Source organism: Heterodontus francisci, chromosome 47 (assembly GCF_036365525.1).
Source record: "Heterodontus francisci isolate sHetFra1 chromosome 47, sHetFra1.hap1, whole genome shotgun sequence".
Lineage (NCBI taxonomy): Eukaryota > Metazoa > Chordata > Chondrichthyes > Heterodontiformes > Heterodontidae > Heterodontus > Heterodontus francisci.
The window spans coordinates 17,010,397-17,027,099 of NC_090417.1; the positions used below are offsets into that span (position 1 = coordinate 17,010,397).

The following is a 16,703-nucleotide window of genomic DNA, read 5'->3' on the forward strand; positions in this document are numbered from 1 at the left end:
AGAAAAGTCTCTCGCAGCGAGCAAGGTTTAAGCAGAATACTGGGCCCCAATGAAAAGCAAGATCTATCTACAATCAAGGACTCTGCAGTGAGCTCGAAGACTCGTAACAAAAACCCTCTTCAAATATTGTCTCAAACTTTTCCCCTTTATTTTCTTCTGCTCTTTTCTGTCCCTATCTGCATGTGTATATCGCGTATGCATGCCAGCGTGGGCGCGTCGTGTATACATAGTCAACTTCTCTTCTTTAAACTGAAGAAAGCCTGTTTGTGCTGGTTTCTTTGCCTTATAATTGGAAAGCAGTGAACAAACAGTCACCAAGAGGGAGCTAAAAACACGGTGTTTAAAATTAAACCCTGTTACAATCAGACCAGGTGAAGGCTGACAGGGTGACCCCTGGATACCTTTCTCACCTGGTTGTAACACATAAACAAAACTACTGCCTCAGTGTAAAGTTAAGTATTTACTTTAATGTGAAATATTTGTCTACACCCCAGATCCCTATCTAAAAGTAGAGCTGGGGCATGAAGGAGCGAAATCAGGAAACTATTTTTCATACACATTGCAGTAGAAATCTGGAACTCTCTTCCCTAAAAGGCAATGAATGTTGGGGGCCGATTTTGAGCTTGCAGGACTGAGATGGGTTAGTTTTGCTGGGTAAGGGTATTGAGAGATCTGGAATAAAGGCGGGTAAAGTGTGTTGAGGCAAAAATCAGCCATGATCTGATTAAATCACGGCGGAGGCTTGAGGGGCTGAATGGCCTCCTCCTTTTCCTAACATTTCTGCCACAGCAGGTTATTTGATCCCACAAACACTTTTAGATGATGTTCAGTCGCCTCATTCAAGGAGCAGTTTGGGACAGACCTTGAGCAAGCATTATCACAAAGGCGAGTGTTTAGCAAATGATTAAAGTGACTGTCCCCTGCAGGAGTTCAGAACAGGGCCAGGTCTTTTACTCCAGGCGAAGATGCTGAGATTTGTCCTCTTGGTGGAAGCCATTCACTCAGGTCCCACCACCCTGGTCTGGAATGGTACCTGCTGTGAAATCGTTTCTCAAAGGAAGCCTAAAGATGGCATTATTTATTCAACAGACCACATTCTATCAAACACAACACCAAAATATCATCTTCAAATTCCACTTTAACTAACATTAGAAATAACAAAGAAAACAACAGATGAACTCCAAGTAGTTTCCTTCGTTTGTATATATTCCTGTTTATGTTATTGAAATGATACACTATACAATGACTGTGTAATTCCATAGGCAGCTCGCAAAAGCAATGCAAGCTGGGACAGACATCTATTACTGCATGAAACACACTTCTAGAAAGTTCAGAACCAAAGGAGGAAATATTTTTTACACGTAAACAGAACTTGTACGTTCCTTGGATATAAATGATATTGAGTGTAGAAAACTGTGGGAGTTTTAACACACCGGTATCTCCCTTCGGCTCCAAGAACAGCAGGTGGGTTGGGGGCTGAATGTACATACAATAAAACAGAGTAGTGGTTTTACACAACCGTTAATCACTGCAGCCGTGGCACTAAATTGGAATCCTGTCCCTCAGCCTTGAACCGTTGGGTGAGGAATATACGGTGATCCAACTCGGAAGGCTTTGCTTAAGCCTAATTGGTTACTGAAGTCCAATAAGCAGCCCAGTACTGAAGCTCCGGCGTACAGCTAGGCTTGAAGAGGCAGTCGTGCTTTTTCTTGTTTAAGCAAGCAAGGCCCCAGCCTGTTCACAGCATCGTGTCTGTGAAAAGCCAACGCTTTGGGAACTACGATTTAGTTAACACATTTCTACCAAAGCAATCACAACTTTCCCTTGCCCTCTCTCCCTTAAAATTCAATTTATTTGTATTATCTCCACAGGGTTATCATTTTTTTTTTCAATTAAGTAGGATGGACGTGGACACTTTTCTTGGGCTCCTCGAGGCTCCTATGATGTCAGGATAGTTATGATGAAATAGGAAATTGCTACCCATGCCACACTAGCACAGATGCATGTACCGAATGATTTCCCATTCCTTGGATCCGTGTAGCTTGTTACTTTTTCCATGTCTTTAATCTTGTCTTTGTTCAGTGCTGGAACTTGCGTCTGAAAGAGGAAAGAGTGTCTGTCACTCACTTGATTTTTTTTTGACAAAATGTTGTCCTTTTTTTTTTCACCCTCTGCTGGCAGCTTGTCACAGACTTGAATCTCGTCTTTGTGTCCTGATGCCTCCCGTGGCCACGCCCCTCCCTTTCTCTGTTACCTCCTCCAGCCCAGCAACCCTCCAAAAATGTCGCGTCCCGCCAATCCTGGCCTCGTGTGCATCTCCAACTTGAACCGCTGCACAATTGGTGGCTGGGCCCCTAAGCTCTCCGCCTCTCTCTACTCCTTTCAGATTTCCTTAAAACCTCCCTCTTTGACCAAGCTTTTGCTCACCTCCCTGAATAACTCCTTATATCACATCAACGGCAAATTTTGTTTGATAACGCTCCTGTGAAGCGCCTTGGACTGTTTCACGACTTTAAAGGGGTTTTTCTCCCACCAGCAGCAACCGAACAATCTGGGCCACAGCCAGATTGTGAACAACTGTTGAGGAGAGCACTGAGTGACTCACTATCAGGCCTGGCGATTGAAAGAAGCTTAGCCTCTGAAGCGAGTGGGGTCACTATCATTCACTGGTTAAAATGGCTCCCGAGCTGAAGGTCACTCAGCTGAGGTGCAAGCCATGAGCTTTGCTCATCAAAGGTTCCCCCCTGATCCATACAATTTCATTATACTTCAGTGCTCAAAGAAAAATGTGATTCGTATAGACCCCGCATCAAAATTAAATGTACCTCGGGGAGGCAGAGACTCTGATCTTTGGAATTATTGAACTTTGGTCCATCATCCTGCAACAAGAAGACAAGACAATCATTGATTAAACTATCAGAAATGTAATGTAAACTCCTGAGACTTCCTCTTTGTCACATCTGCTTCCTCTTCTTATGATCGAGTAACATTTTGTCACATTGAACATTCCTGAAAGATGATGCTAACATTTTTACTTCCTTTAATCGATGGCTCTGTAAAGCCTGCTACTGCATCGCCACCACTGATGGCGATAAGGCCCAGGTCTCCCCAACATTTTGTGCCATTTCCTCTCCATGGCTGTGAGCAGGAGAACAAATCTATCTGTACATGTGTTTATTCATTCATGGGATGTGACCGTCGCTGGCCAGGCCAGCATTTGTTGCCAATCCCCGGTTACCCTTGAGAAGGTGGTGGTGAGCTGCCTTCTTGAACTGCTACACTCCATGTGGGGTAGGTACACCCACAGTGCTGTTAGGAAGGGAGCTCCAGGATTCTGACTCAGCGACAGTGAAGGAAAGGCGATATAGTTCCGAGTCAGCATGCAACGTGGTAAAGCTTGTGGGTGTGGGATGAGCTGTCGAAGGAGGCTTGGTGAATTGCTGCAGTGTATCTTGCCGATGGTACACACTGCTGTGGTGGAGGGAGTGAATGTTGAAGGTGGTCGATGGGGTGCCGATCAAGCAAGCTGCTTTGTGCTGGATGGTGTCGAGCTTCAAGTGTTGTTGGAGCTAAACTCATCCAGGCAATTGGAGAGTTTTTAGTTTTAGAGATACAGCACTGAAACAGGCCCTTCGGCCCACCGAGTCTGTGCCGACCATCAACCACCCATTTATAGTAATCCAATACTAATTCCATATTCCTACCACATCCCCACCTGTCCCTATATTTCCCTACCACCTACCTACCTATACTCGGGGCAATTGCTAATGGCCAATTTACCTATCAACCTGCAAGTCTTTGGGCTTGTGGGAGGAAACCGGAGCACCCGGAGGAAACCCACGCAAACACAGGGAGAACTTGCAAACTCCACACAGGCAGTACCCAGATTTGAACCCGGGTCACTGGAGCTGTGAGGCTGCGGTGCTAACCACTGCGCCACTGTCCATCACACTCCTGACTTGTGCTTTATGGATGGTGGACAGGCTTTGTCAAGAGGTGAGTTACTTGCCACAGAATTCTCAGCCTCTGACCTGTTCTGGCCACAGTATAATGTATTAATATATGAAAATTGTATGTCCAGTGCATGTGGGTATCACACCTGCAGATGCAAAGCAGTTTTAAAATATTTCTGGCCAGCACCTGAAAGTTGCAAGAATTTTCCCAATTTGCATAGTTTCCTGACCACACAACATGTAAACTCTGAATGACTTGAGTTGGTGTTTACCTAACAACAAATCAACCATGTCACCTTAAATGGACAGAGTTAACTCCAAACATTTGAATTATACACAGCACAGTCAGTTGTTTCATACTCCTGTCCTTCGAAAATGTGATATGAATAACAGCAACAGTGACCATTGTAAATTAAGAATTATCCACTGATACGTACATACACACTTGGCATGCATTTAAAGACACCTTCAGTTGAAAGCTTCAGTGTGACAACTTCTTATTTGTAAATTAATTATATGTAAAAGTTGCTTAAATAAAAGTGCCAGATCAGAAATGAGCAGACAGAGAATATAGAAAAAGTAAAGGAAAAGCTGGCATAGGGAACTACGAAGGACATCTGAGAAGCAACAAATTAACGAGACGCAATCAGCAAATTCTATCAGTCCAATTGTTGTGAAATTTGCTTTGAAAATTCTTTTAGTCGCCATATTTGTTTTCTCAGCAACTGAACGGGTCGAGTTTTCCAGTGCCCGGCCTGGTGTCCAACTGGAGTTATGGATTGCCCCCACCCCCATTACACAAACCAACAGCAACATCAACTTACATTTGTATAGCGCCTTTAACAGAATAAAATGCTTCGCAGCAGCGGCATCAAGCACAATTTGACACTGAGCCATGCATGGAAACATCAGGACAGGTGACCAAAGGCTTCGTCAAAGAGTTGGGCTTCATGGAACATCTTAAAGGACAGGGAGGTGGAGAGGTTTCGGCAGGGAATTCCAGAGCCTAGGGCCCAGGCAGCAGAAGAAGCAGCCGCCAGTGGTGGGCCAGAATTAGCGGAGCGCAGGGATCTCGGCGGGTTCTGGGGCTGGAGCGGATGACTGAGATCGAGAGGGTATGAGACCAAGAAGGGATTTGAAAACGAGGATGAGAATTTCTAAACTGAGACATGGCCAGACCAGGAGCTAATGTAGGTCAGTGACCACAGGGAGTGATGGATGAACGAGGCTGGGCGTGATCCTGTGATGTAATTGCATTGTTATACATAGAGTTCAGTAAAGGAATCTTATCTCATTTGTTCTCACTTACTCTTTCCTTTTGTCATCAGTTCTCTATCAAATATAAGGGTCTCAAATGTCTGTGCAGCACAGCTTAGATTTGTTTAACTTGCATCATTTGTGAAGATCTAGCCCCACATTTACATGTGAAAAATTGTTTAAATCCCTAAAAAAAATGACTGACCTTGAACGCAGGTAGAGGAAGACTGTAAAAAATAGTGATAAGGTCACGCAACTCGTTTTTGATATGTAAATGAAATGAGTTTCTCAAGTAGGTCAGCGTTTCTCGTCAAGCCTTTTCTTTCTTCCATGTTAACAGCACAGTGATCAGAAAACCCTTCCCATCAATCTTTGTCTGACGACCAATAATCTCCGGGGAAATTAAATGAATTCAGACACCACTTATTCCTGGATCACAAGCATGTGTTTTCATAATATTTTCAATGTCAGCTGTGATGCAGTGAGTCACATTCTTGCTCTTGAGTCAGAAGGTTTGTGAGTTCAATTCCCCGTCCAGGACTTGAGCACAAACTGCAGGCTGATATTCACAGTGCAGGATTGAGGGGGTGCTGCACTGTCAGAGGAGCCATCTTTTGGATGAGACATTGAACTGAGGCCTGTCTAACTGCCTCAGGTGGATATGAAAGATTCCATGGTACTATTTCGGTCGAAAAGCAATGGAGGTGTCCCATCCAGCATCAATAAGAACAAACGATCTGGATCATTATCACATTGCTGTTTGTGGGATCTTGCTATTGTTACGAACAGGTGAGAAGGGGTCCAGGTTTCCCTCTCAGCTTTCACCTGGTCTTCCCGTAACAGGTTTAATTTTAAACACACTGTGTTTTTAGCTCCCCCTTGGTGAGTCTTTGTTCACTGCTTTCCAATTGTAAGGCAAAGAAACCAGCCAAACAGGTTTTCTTCAGTTTAAAGAAGAAAGGTTGAACTTTATGAAACGTAAACTCTAATTCAGTTAACGCCTACGGATTTGTGACGCGCCCACACGAGCACACATATGCGATACACACATGCAGATAGAGACAGGAAAGAGCAGAAGAAATAAAGTGGAAAAGTTTGAGGCAATATCTGAAGATGGCTTTTGTTACTGTTCTTTGAGCTGACTGTAGAGTCCTTGATTGCAGGCAGGTCTTGCTTTTCATTGGGGCCCAGTATTCTTAAACCTTGTGCGATGTAGGAGACTTTTCTCTCTTAAGGATCATGTGTCCTCAGTGGTTCCAGAGGCTTGTGATAAAGAGATGGGAGCAGACAGGAGAGGTCTTCTCAGTCCAGGAGCTAACAGTCTCTCATCTCAAACTGTTTGCACAATTCAAATAAAGTCAGGTTGCCCAGCAGATTAGTCATGTGACTAGTTGGTTTGACCATGTCTGTTTGTGGATTCGGCCATCTTAGCAGTCATCCTGGAATGTGAGCTTCCTCACCTTCACCGTTTGGTAATCAAAGTCCATTGTGGGTTGAATGTGTCAGGGAATGGTCCTTTGTCTCTACAAGCACTGTCTGTTAGTATGTAAATGTTTTTTCCAGCCACGGCTGATCTGTTTACCAAGTCATTTCCCATCTCCAGCAACAGTTTAAAATCAATGTTCATATGACAAAATTAATATGCCTCATTCTTGGCAGGTGAGGGTCTGCATGATACTATGCACCTACTGGCTGCTGCCTTTCCCACATTATCACAGTGGCTGCACTTCAAATAAAGCACTTCATTGGCTGTTAAGTACTTTGGGATGTCCTGAGGTTGTAAAAGGTGCTATATAAAAGCAAGTCAATTTCCTTTTAATGATAAGTTGTTTTCGTGACCATTATATGTTCACTTCAGTCCATCAGATCCTCACCGTTAGGATGGGGAAGGTTTTGCCAATTAGATCAGTTTAGTCTCTTCTGCTTTGCCTTTTTAATTGCATTCAGTTTACCGCCAAATCTAAATTTCTGAATCAGCTGTCAAACAGGATTCTCTGTGTCCATCGAGAATCAGTAGTCGTGTCTTCAAATACATTTGATCTGATTGAGCCAGGCTCTATTGGCCAGGAGTGGAGAAATTGGTTACCTGACGTAAAAAAAAACATTCTCCGTTGAGATATAAACCTTTACGTATTTGGCCATCTTTCTGGTAATCCTTTTCTGACCATGTTCGCAGAACAGTGTTTAAAGTGTAGCATCAAAGAGGTGAAGTTACAGATGTCTGCATTTAATGTGAATCGTAATCTTGTAATGAAGCTGCTGTTTCTCATTGTCAAATGCTTCCTGTCCCATCCATCCATAACTGTTAGGGGTATCGCCCCTCATCGGTGTGCAATCCTTGTGGTAGGGTGAGTTTCATCATTTTAACTCTTGTGAATTGCTGCATGTTAAGTTATGCAATCAAGGCTTTTGAGTGAGGCTTGAACCCAAAATCTTCTGACTGAGAGGCAAGAACTGGGCAAAACCAACACTTGAAGACTTAAAGAGGAATCATTTTTCTTGTCCCGATGGATGCAGACTGACTTCAGAAATTACTTTAAGCATCTGACCCACATTGTCTCCACCACAAACACCGCCTACTTCCCCGTCCGTAACACTGCCTGACCCTGCCCCTGTCTCAGCCCATCAGCCACTGCAACCCTCATTCATGTCTCCGTCACCTACAGATTTGATTATTCCATTGCCCTCCTGGCTGCTCTCCCACCATCTGTAAGCTTCAACTCTTCCAAAGCTCTTCTTGCCGTATCCTGTCCCACAAACAAGTCCCATTCAGTTGGCACCCCTGTGCTCATAATGTACTTTAGTTCCCTTCCTGACTTTGACCCTTCCTATCTCCGTTACCACCTTCAGCTCTACAACCTTCTCCGCCACCAACGACCCCTACAGCGAAACTCTCCAATCTTGTGACTCTGGCCTTTTGTCTTTTCTCTCTCCCTTAACCGCCCTTTTGCTCCACCGTCGGTGGTCATGCTTTCAGCTGCCGAGGCCCTAAACACTTGACGTCCCTCCCTGAACCTCTCCGCTTCTCTCTTCGTTTAAGACATACTGGGATGAATGGCCTCCTTCTGCACTGTAACGATTCTGTGATTCTGTGGAAGTCCTTCAATAATACCCAGCATGTGGATCAAGCTTTTGGTCATTCTCATTCATAGCTTTGTCTTTGGCTGTGCTTCCATTTTTTTTGATTGCGCCTCTTTGGGATTACATTAAAGGTACTCATGGGAAACAAGTCCCTATTGTTACATAATGGTGACTAAATGACCAATCTGTCATGAAGCAAATCTAAAACCATTGCGAAGAGATATCGCAATGCTGCACAACCCAGGATGTCTCTTAAAATAAGACGCGAAAACACAGACATATCGGGAGGAAGACTCCTGTGCATTTTAGCCATTTGTGTCCGTTGCAGCAAAAAACATAATTTTGATCAATATTGGCTCAAAAATTGGGGAAAAAATAGTTGCGTGGGATTGACCTCCTTCACTGCAGCCATCGGTCCTTATCGCTTGGGTCCTGGTAACTCATTCCTAATCCAACCATGATTCCATTCAGCTGAAGCCAGGCACTCTTTGCATGAGTTTGCATGGAGTGCTTTCTGTCTGCTGGTTCATTGGCTTAGAGACATCCTTAAATCACTTTATATTATGCTCCCAATCCCTCTTGACTGGCAAGGCTTGACTTGACCTTCTCTCAAATGCAGCTGTGATATATTGACCCAGGACATTGCTTCTTTGTTTTGAGGGAATTCTCAATGAAGAAGTTGTCATGCAGGCCCCCACCTGCTAAGAATGAGGCATATATATTTCGCCACATGGACATTAAATTTTTTAATTGTTACTGGGAAGAGAAGAAGGCCTATTACAAGGGGTTGCCAAGCCCCTGACTGGAAAGACATTTTTTTTTCATACTATCAGACAGTGTTGGAACAAAGGAACGAGTCCCTGCCCCAATACACAGGTCATACCAGTCAGTCCCGTGACCACCTGCTGGCCAACTAGGGGAGTTTTTATAATTGGCGAAACAGTGTTTGAGGACAGAAAGCTCTTTACTCCTGGACTGAGAACATCCTGTCTGCACTCATCTCGTTCTCTCACCACCTTCGGAATCCATTGAATACACATGAACCCCAAGAGAGAAAAGTCTCCTGCAGTGAACAAGGTTTCAGAAGAATACTGGGCCCCAACGAAAAGCAAGATCTACCGACAAGCAAGGACTACAGCGAGCTCGAAGCACAGTAACAAAAACTCCTCCTGTTTGTGCTCATTTCTTTGCCTTATAATTGGAAAGCAGTGAACAAGGATTCGCCAAGGGAGAGCTCAAAACACAGTGTGATTAAACAAAACCCTGTTAACAATAAGACAAGGTGAAGGCTAAAAGAGACCCCGAGACACCTTTCCCACTTGGTCGGAACAATGTTCTGACCATCAATGCTGTAACTGCGGGTAATTATTTGAGCATTTTTACTCTCCATTACCTTCGAGCACAGATTCAGTATCCATTCGCGTCAACAACATCAACTGCTTCTCAGTCAAGAGTGACGCTTGCTGTACTGGATCTATCCTCTGAATGATGGGGATTTCGAAAAAGCAACTCATTACCCTTCAGGAATCATAGAAACAGGAGTAGGCCATTTAGCCTGTCAAAGTACTTTTTGCAGCATAGTCACTGTCGTCATGCAGGAAACCCGGCAGCCTATTTGTGCACAGCAAGATCCCACGAGGAGCAATGTCACAATAACTGGGCGATCTTTTTTATTTTTTAGCAATGCTGGTTGAGAGCTGAATAGTGGACGAGGCATCAGGAAGAATTGCCCTGCTCTTCTTCTTCGAAATGGTGCCCTGGATCTTTTACATGCGTCTGAGCGGGCAGATGCAGCCTCATTTTAAGTTTTGTCCCAAAAACAGCATCTCTGGCAGTGCGGCACTCGCTCAGTACTGCACTGGGGAGTGTCAGCCTGGATTAGGTGCTCGAGGTGTCTGGAGTGGGACTAGAATATGTGATCTTTTGATTGAGAGGTGAGAGTGCTGCCCACTGAGGCATGGCTGGCACCTATTCCATTTAAAAAGAGGTGTTGATGATGAGACTCTTTAAGATACAGGCATGTTTGAAATAAATCCGCTTTTCATGTTTAGTACAATGAGACGTGCACCTCTTTATAAAAAAAATACACACTTGACATCAAATGATTGTGTTGTACTGAATGCCCTGCCTGGCCGATCCCGAGTGTGCCTGGAATACAGATGCGGAATGCTGCTTCTGCTCTGTGGACACCAGTAATTGCAACCCAGGTTTCACTGCCAATTATAAGAGGCACTTTGTACAGTCCCACTCATAAGATAATTTCGCTCCGGAGTGACTTATGGGAGGCAGAACTCTACTCCCAGCATTATTAATCGGCTCTCCGCACATGACACGGTGATTTGACAGCCTGGTCAAGTGTACCAGCACCGCACATCAAAAGCATTACACTCTTGGTTTCTTTTTTTGCAAATGAATGATATGTTGAGTGAAAAGATATAATCGTCAAGATTTTATTGCCTCATTCTCCAGCCTCGTTCATCAAGTGTGTCTTCCAGTCTCACTCTTCGCTAAACCAGCTGTTGGCGAACTTAATGTCATACACTTGACAAGTTGGCACGACACTCCGTCTGCTATTTTAACAGTTCTAATTTCATCTACCCTTCTGTCCTGACGAATTCATTTCTTTCCTCTGCTGCTTGGCTTTGCTTTTACAATTCTCATCCTCAGTCAAATCCCTCCATTCCCTCCCTATCTCTGTAAACTCCTCCTGCCCCTCAGCCCTCCGAGATCTCTGCGCTCCTCCAATTCTGCAACCTTGATTTTAATTGTCCCACCATTGGCAACCGTGCTTTCAGCTGCTGAAGCCCAAAGCTCTGGAATTGCCCTTCTGAACCTTTCTACCTCTCTACCAATCTCTCCTCATTTAAGAAGCTCCTTAAAACCTAACTCATCGACCAAGCTTTTAGTCACCTATCCTGAATATCTCTTGATGTCACTGAGATTAATTTTTGTCTGATAGCGCTCCTGTGAAGCCACTTGGGAATTTTTACTGCATTAAAAGGCGCTGTATAAATGCAAGTTGTTGTTCTGTTGCTTTCCTCTGTCAGTTGTGTCAGAATTAAATGGGAATATATGTGCAACCAGTATCCTTTCTGAAGAAATAAACTTGTCATGTGTTTGGATCTGTGATTAAATATGTGCAGATTTGTGAAGTGTTCAGAATAAGACAGAACTATTTTGGAGAATTATTTTTGGACCATCCTCTTCCTTGCTTCTGGCTGTATGATTCAGAAATTGTTCTTTGACTTGAATTTGTAAAAGCCAATGTCACTGCTTCAGTGCCAACAATGTTGCAGATGAAAAATCTCCTGTTTATAGAACTGACTCGCTGATGAGTTACACCACAGCGTCTATGAGACCCCAGTGTTTATAGCTGCAGAAGAGTTAGCAATAATGGCCCTTGACCAACAGTTTTGAGTTCAGATTGTACTGTGACAAGACTCGACATTGACTACAATCAATCTGCTAACTTGTGGCTGGACCAAGAATAATACTGACCATGTAAACAGCAGGTTTGTTGTAAATACCCAACCAGCTGAGCACTGCCGCACTGTGGGAGGGGCAGTACTGAGGGAGTGCTGTATTGTCAGAGGGTCAGTATTGAGGGAGTGCTGCACTGTTGGAGGGGCAGTACTGAGGGAGCACTGCACTGTCGAAGGGTCAGTACTGAGTGAATGCTGCTCGATCAGAAGGTCAGTACTGAGGGAGTGCTGCACTGTCAGAGGGTCAGTACTGAGGGAGTGCTGCACTGTCGGAGGGGCAGTACTGAGAGAGCACTGCACTGTCGGAGGGGCAGTACTGAAGGAGTGCTGCACTGTCGGAGGGGATGTACTGAGGGAGTGCTACACTGTAGGAGGGGCAGTACTGAGGGAGTGCTGCACTGTCGGAGGGGCAGTACTGAGGGAGTTCTGTAATGTTGGAGGGTCAGTACTGATGGAGTGGTATACTGTCGGAGGAGCAGAACGGTGGGAGTGCTGTATTGTTGGAGGGTCAGTACTGAGGGAGTGCTGTAATTTTGGAGGGTCAGGACTGTGGGAGTGCTGCAGTAATTCACAGAACAGAAGGGGAGTTCTCCCTGGTGCCTCGACAAGAATTTATCCCTCGACCAACAGAATAACTGGTCACTTATCTCATTTCTATCTGTGGGATCTTGCCGTGCAGAAATTGGCTGCCACATTTCCTACATTATAACAGCGACTTAAAAAGTACTTCATTGGCTGTAAAGCGCTTTGGAATATCCTGAGGTTGTGAAAGGCGCTGAATAAATACAAGTTATTTCTTTGTTTAATATCCTTTGGGAAGGATCTGTGTCACTGCTTACCCATTCCAGCACACGTGTGACAACAGCCCATAACAAGGGTGGTGGGTGCCTGGAACGCATTGCCAGCGGAGGTGGTAGACGCGGGCACGATAGTGTCTTTTAAGATGTATCTAGACAGATACATGAATGGGCAGGAAGTAAAGAGATACAGACCCTTCGAAAATAGGCGACAGGTTTAGATAGAGGATCTGGATCGGCGCAGGCTTGGAGGGCTGAAGGGCCTGTTCCTGTGCTGTAATTTTCTTTGTTCTATAACCACATTCTGTCCAGAATGGCCAATCAGAAAGAGGAACAACTGTGACTCAGCAGGTAGGGTGCACAGTGAAAGGCCATGAACGCGAGCTTGCCTGCCCACTGCTCCAGAACAAATTGAAAGGCTGCACGCAAGCTGGATGTACCATTTGCCCTGGAGCTGTGCAGCTGCATCTAACGCATGTCCTTCAGGTGTCACATTTTGTCACAAGCAAAAGCAATCTTTAAAAATAGAGAAGTTTGAAAAAAGATAAGTTTTTCCCCTGACCTTGCTAATCTGCTGTCCTTCCCACAAGGCGGGTGTGACAGCCAACCCAAGTCAGCTGCATTGGCAGGCTGGATGCATTGTGCCTCAGGACATTTTAGTTGAATGCGCTATATAAATGCAAATTGTTGTAGTAGTTTTAAAAAAAAAGAAATCTAACATTTTTGAACAGGTTCTTGTGCGCAATTAATTGTCATTTTCTAACTGAACAGTTCATAAGTCGGGACGTGGGATAAGCTTCCAACTAAAAATACTTTCGTCTCCTCTGTGTACTGGCTGACCTCCCGTGGCATTGCTCTGGGATAGTTTGGAGGGTGGTGGAGATCATTTGTCACAGACCACGCCTGTCCCTTTAAGGCTGTTTCTCAGGTTCTCCCTTCCCTTTTGTAGTGTTTTTAAAGATGGTTCAGTTTGATCTGTCCTCTAAGTATGGCACCCAAACTGCAGTACTTACTCTCAAACCTTTAAAATGAACAAATCTCCCAAGCTGCGCTCATTAAGAAGATAAGAAACTGTATCAGGAGTAGACCATAAGGCCCCTCGAGCCTGCTGTGCCATTCAGTACAATCATGGCTGATCTTCTGATCATTGGTTGTCTGGGGCATGGTTGAGATGCTTCCCTACTAACTTGCTTTGTCCACATAAGCAAATGAAAGTTGTTGTAAACTGCTGAGATCGCTAACTGACTGCAAATTTCAGGTTGCAGCTCAGTGACCGGCTTTTCCTTTTTTTTTGCTTTGAATCTATCTCAAGGTGTAAAACATCTGGGTCTGTAAGCTCCAGCATGGATACGATCTGGATGTTGGAGTGAAAAGTGTGCCCAATGTCGCACCTATTTTCCGGTTGTCAAGATCCGCCCAAGTATCTTCCCAAGCTCCTGAGATGGAGCAGAATGGACCCATTGCTCTGTTGAGTTTAGCAGAATAAGAGGTGATCTCACGGAAACATTTTAAATGCTCGAGGGTTTGACAGTGTCGATGCTGAGACGCTGGAGAGTCTAACTCTGTGCCAGATTTTGTCTGATAATGCTCCTGTGACGCACTTTGAGACGTTTCACCCAGTTAAAGGTGCTATATAAATGCAAGTTGTTGTAATACACTTGCGCCCCAAATTCCACACGCTGTAACTCATGTGATTGGTTTGCGATTGGATTACGCATTTAAAGGAAACTCTCAGTCCTGTTAGGGTGTGGCAACAAACGGTCAACAGGCATTTTTTTAAATACACAAATGTATACATATGTGTGTGTTAAATACTGCATTTGTAATTATCAATAAATTATCTGTGAATAATTAACAAGCACTTATGGAACGCAGTTCTGTTGATTAGACAAACCCCAGCACAAAGCACAAACACTGGCATGAACCTGATAGGCACACTGGCCTGTTTGTGTACAGTACAAGTTGCAATATTTTGAATACTTAATGTTTGGCCTTTAGAAGTTGGCGAAGTTCATCAGAAAAATCTTTACACCCACACAGCAGGTGGTCGAAGCAGGGAGCTGTGCAATTCAAGCTGGCCAAGTCTGCAAATGCTTGACGAACAAATTCATGACTTATGAGCAGGTTGTGTAAAGGCTATGTGCGTGCCCTCATCTGTTGATGCCAGGGGTCTGTGACTTTTCTCCTGGACTGGAAAAGACCTCTGTCCTGTCTGCTCTTATCTCGCTCTCACCATCTTCAGAAACCATTGGAGACATATGAACCCCAAGAGAGAAAAGTTTCCTACAGTGAACAAGGTTTAAGAAGAATACTAGGTGCCAACGAAAAGTAAGAACTGTCTACAATCAAGGACTCTACGGCGAGCTGGAAACACAGAAACAGTAACAAGAAACCCCTGTTTAGAGACTGCCTCAAACCTCTCCATTTTATTTTTCTTCTGCTCTTTTTTGTCCCTATTTGCATGTGTGTATCGCGTATGCATGCGAGCGTGGGCGCATTGTACATCCGTAGGCGTTAACCATATTAGAGTTTAAGTTTAAGGTTTAATAAATTTCACTTTTCTTCTTTAAATCTAAAGAAAACCTGCTGTGCTCATTTATTTGCCTTATAGTTGGAAAGCTGTGAACGAGGATTCACAGAAGAGGAGATCAAAACACAGTGTGTTGAAAATTAAACCCTGTGAGAATAAGACCAGGCGAAGACAGTAAAAGACCCCTAGAGACCTTTATCATCTGGTCGTAACATGGGGCTATATGAAAGACCAAGGGCGTGGGACTAATTGAATCACCCTTTGAAAGAGCTGGCAGTGAGATAATGGGCCAAATGGCCTGCTTCTGTATTGCATCATTCCATGATTCTATGAATCTTGCTCTCCTACAGCTAGGTCAAAATCCTGGAACTCTCTCTCTAACTCAAACAAATTAGCATTGAAAGGGAGGAGTTATTAGCACTTTTAGCGGGCTTAAAAGTGGATAAATCAGGCCCAGATGAGATGTATCCCAGGCTGTTATGTGAGGCAAGGGAGGAGATAGCAGGGACTCTGACACAAATTTTCAAATCCACTCTAGCCACAGAAGAGGTACCAGAGGACTGGAGGACGGCGAATGTGGTACCATTATTCAAGAAGGGTAGCAGGGATAAACCAGGTAATTACAGGCCAGTGAGTCTAACATCAGTGGTAGGGAAACTATTGGAAAAAATTCTGAGGGACAGGATAAATCTCCACTTGGAGAGGCAGGGATTCATCAAGAATAGTCAGCATGGCTTTGCCAGGGGAGATCATGTCTAACAAACTTGATTGAATTTTTCGAGGAGGTGACTAGATGTGTAGATGAGGGTAAAGCAGTTGATGTAGTCTACTTGGACTTCAGTAAGGCTTTTGATAAGGCCCCGCATGGGAGATTGCTTAAGAAGGTAAGAGCCCATGGGATCCAGGGAAATTTGGCAAATTGGATCCAAAATTGGCTTAGTGGCAGGAGGCAGAGCGTGATGGTCGAGGGTTGTTTTTGTGATTGGAAGCCTGTGACAAGTGGTGTACCGCAGGGATCGGTGCTGGGACTCTTGCTGTTTGTAGTGTCCATTAATGATTTAGACGTGAATATAGGAGGTATGATCAGTAAGTTCGCAGATGACACGAAAATTGGTGGTGTCGTAAATAGTGAGGAGCAAAGCCTTAGATTACAGGGAGATATAGATGGGCTGAAAAGATGGGCAGGGCAGTGTCAAATGGAATTTAATCCTGAGAAGTGTGAGGTGATGCATTTTGGGAGGACTAACAAGGAAAGGGAATATACAATGGATGGTAGGACCCAAGGAAGTAGAGAGGGTCAGAGGGATCTTGGTGTACTTGTCCATAGATCACTGAAGGCAGCAGCACAGGTCGATAAGGTGGTTAGGAAGGCATATGGGATACTTGCCTTTATTAGCTGAGGCATAGAATATAAGAACAGGGAGGTTATGATGGAGCTGTATAAAATGTTAGTTCGGCCACAGCTGGTGTACTGTGTACAGTTCTGGTCACCACACTATAGGAAGGATGTGATTGCACTGGAGAGGGCGCAGAGGAGATTCACCAGGATGTTGCCTGGGCTGGAGCATTTCAGCTATGAAGAGAGATTGAAAAGGCTAGGGTT

The 16,703-nt window shown here is 44.4% G+C and overlaps 1 protein-coding gene across 2 annotated transcripts in view; it reads right to left on the minus strand.

The window, feature by feature from the left end:
- Nucleotides 1-1,188: 1,188 nt before the first annotated feature.
- The window catches only part of LOC137357255 (GDNF family receptor alpha-2-like), a 217,401-nt gene continuing 201,886 nt past the window's right edge, over nucleotides 1,189-16,703 (minus strand). For both annotated transcript variants that reach the window (XM_068023453.1, XM_068023454.1), the window contains 2 exons: nucleotides 2,826-2,879; nucleotides 1,189-2,097 (listed from right to left, as the gene is read on the minus strand). In XM_068023453.1, coding sequence (XP_067879554.1) covers nucleotides 1,939-2,097; nucleotides 2,826-2,879 — 213 coding nt within the window. In that variant the 3' untranslated portion in view covers nucleotides 1,189-1,938. The remainder of the gene's footprint in view (nucleotides 2,098-2,825; nucleotides 2,880-16,703) is intronic.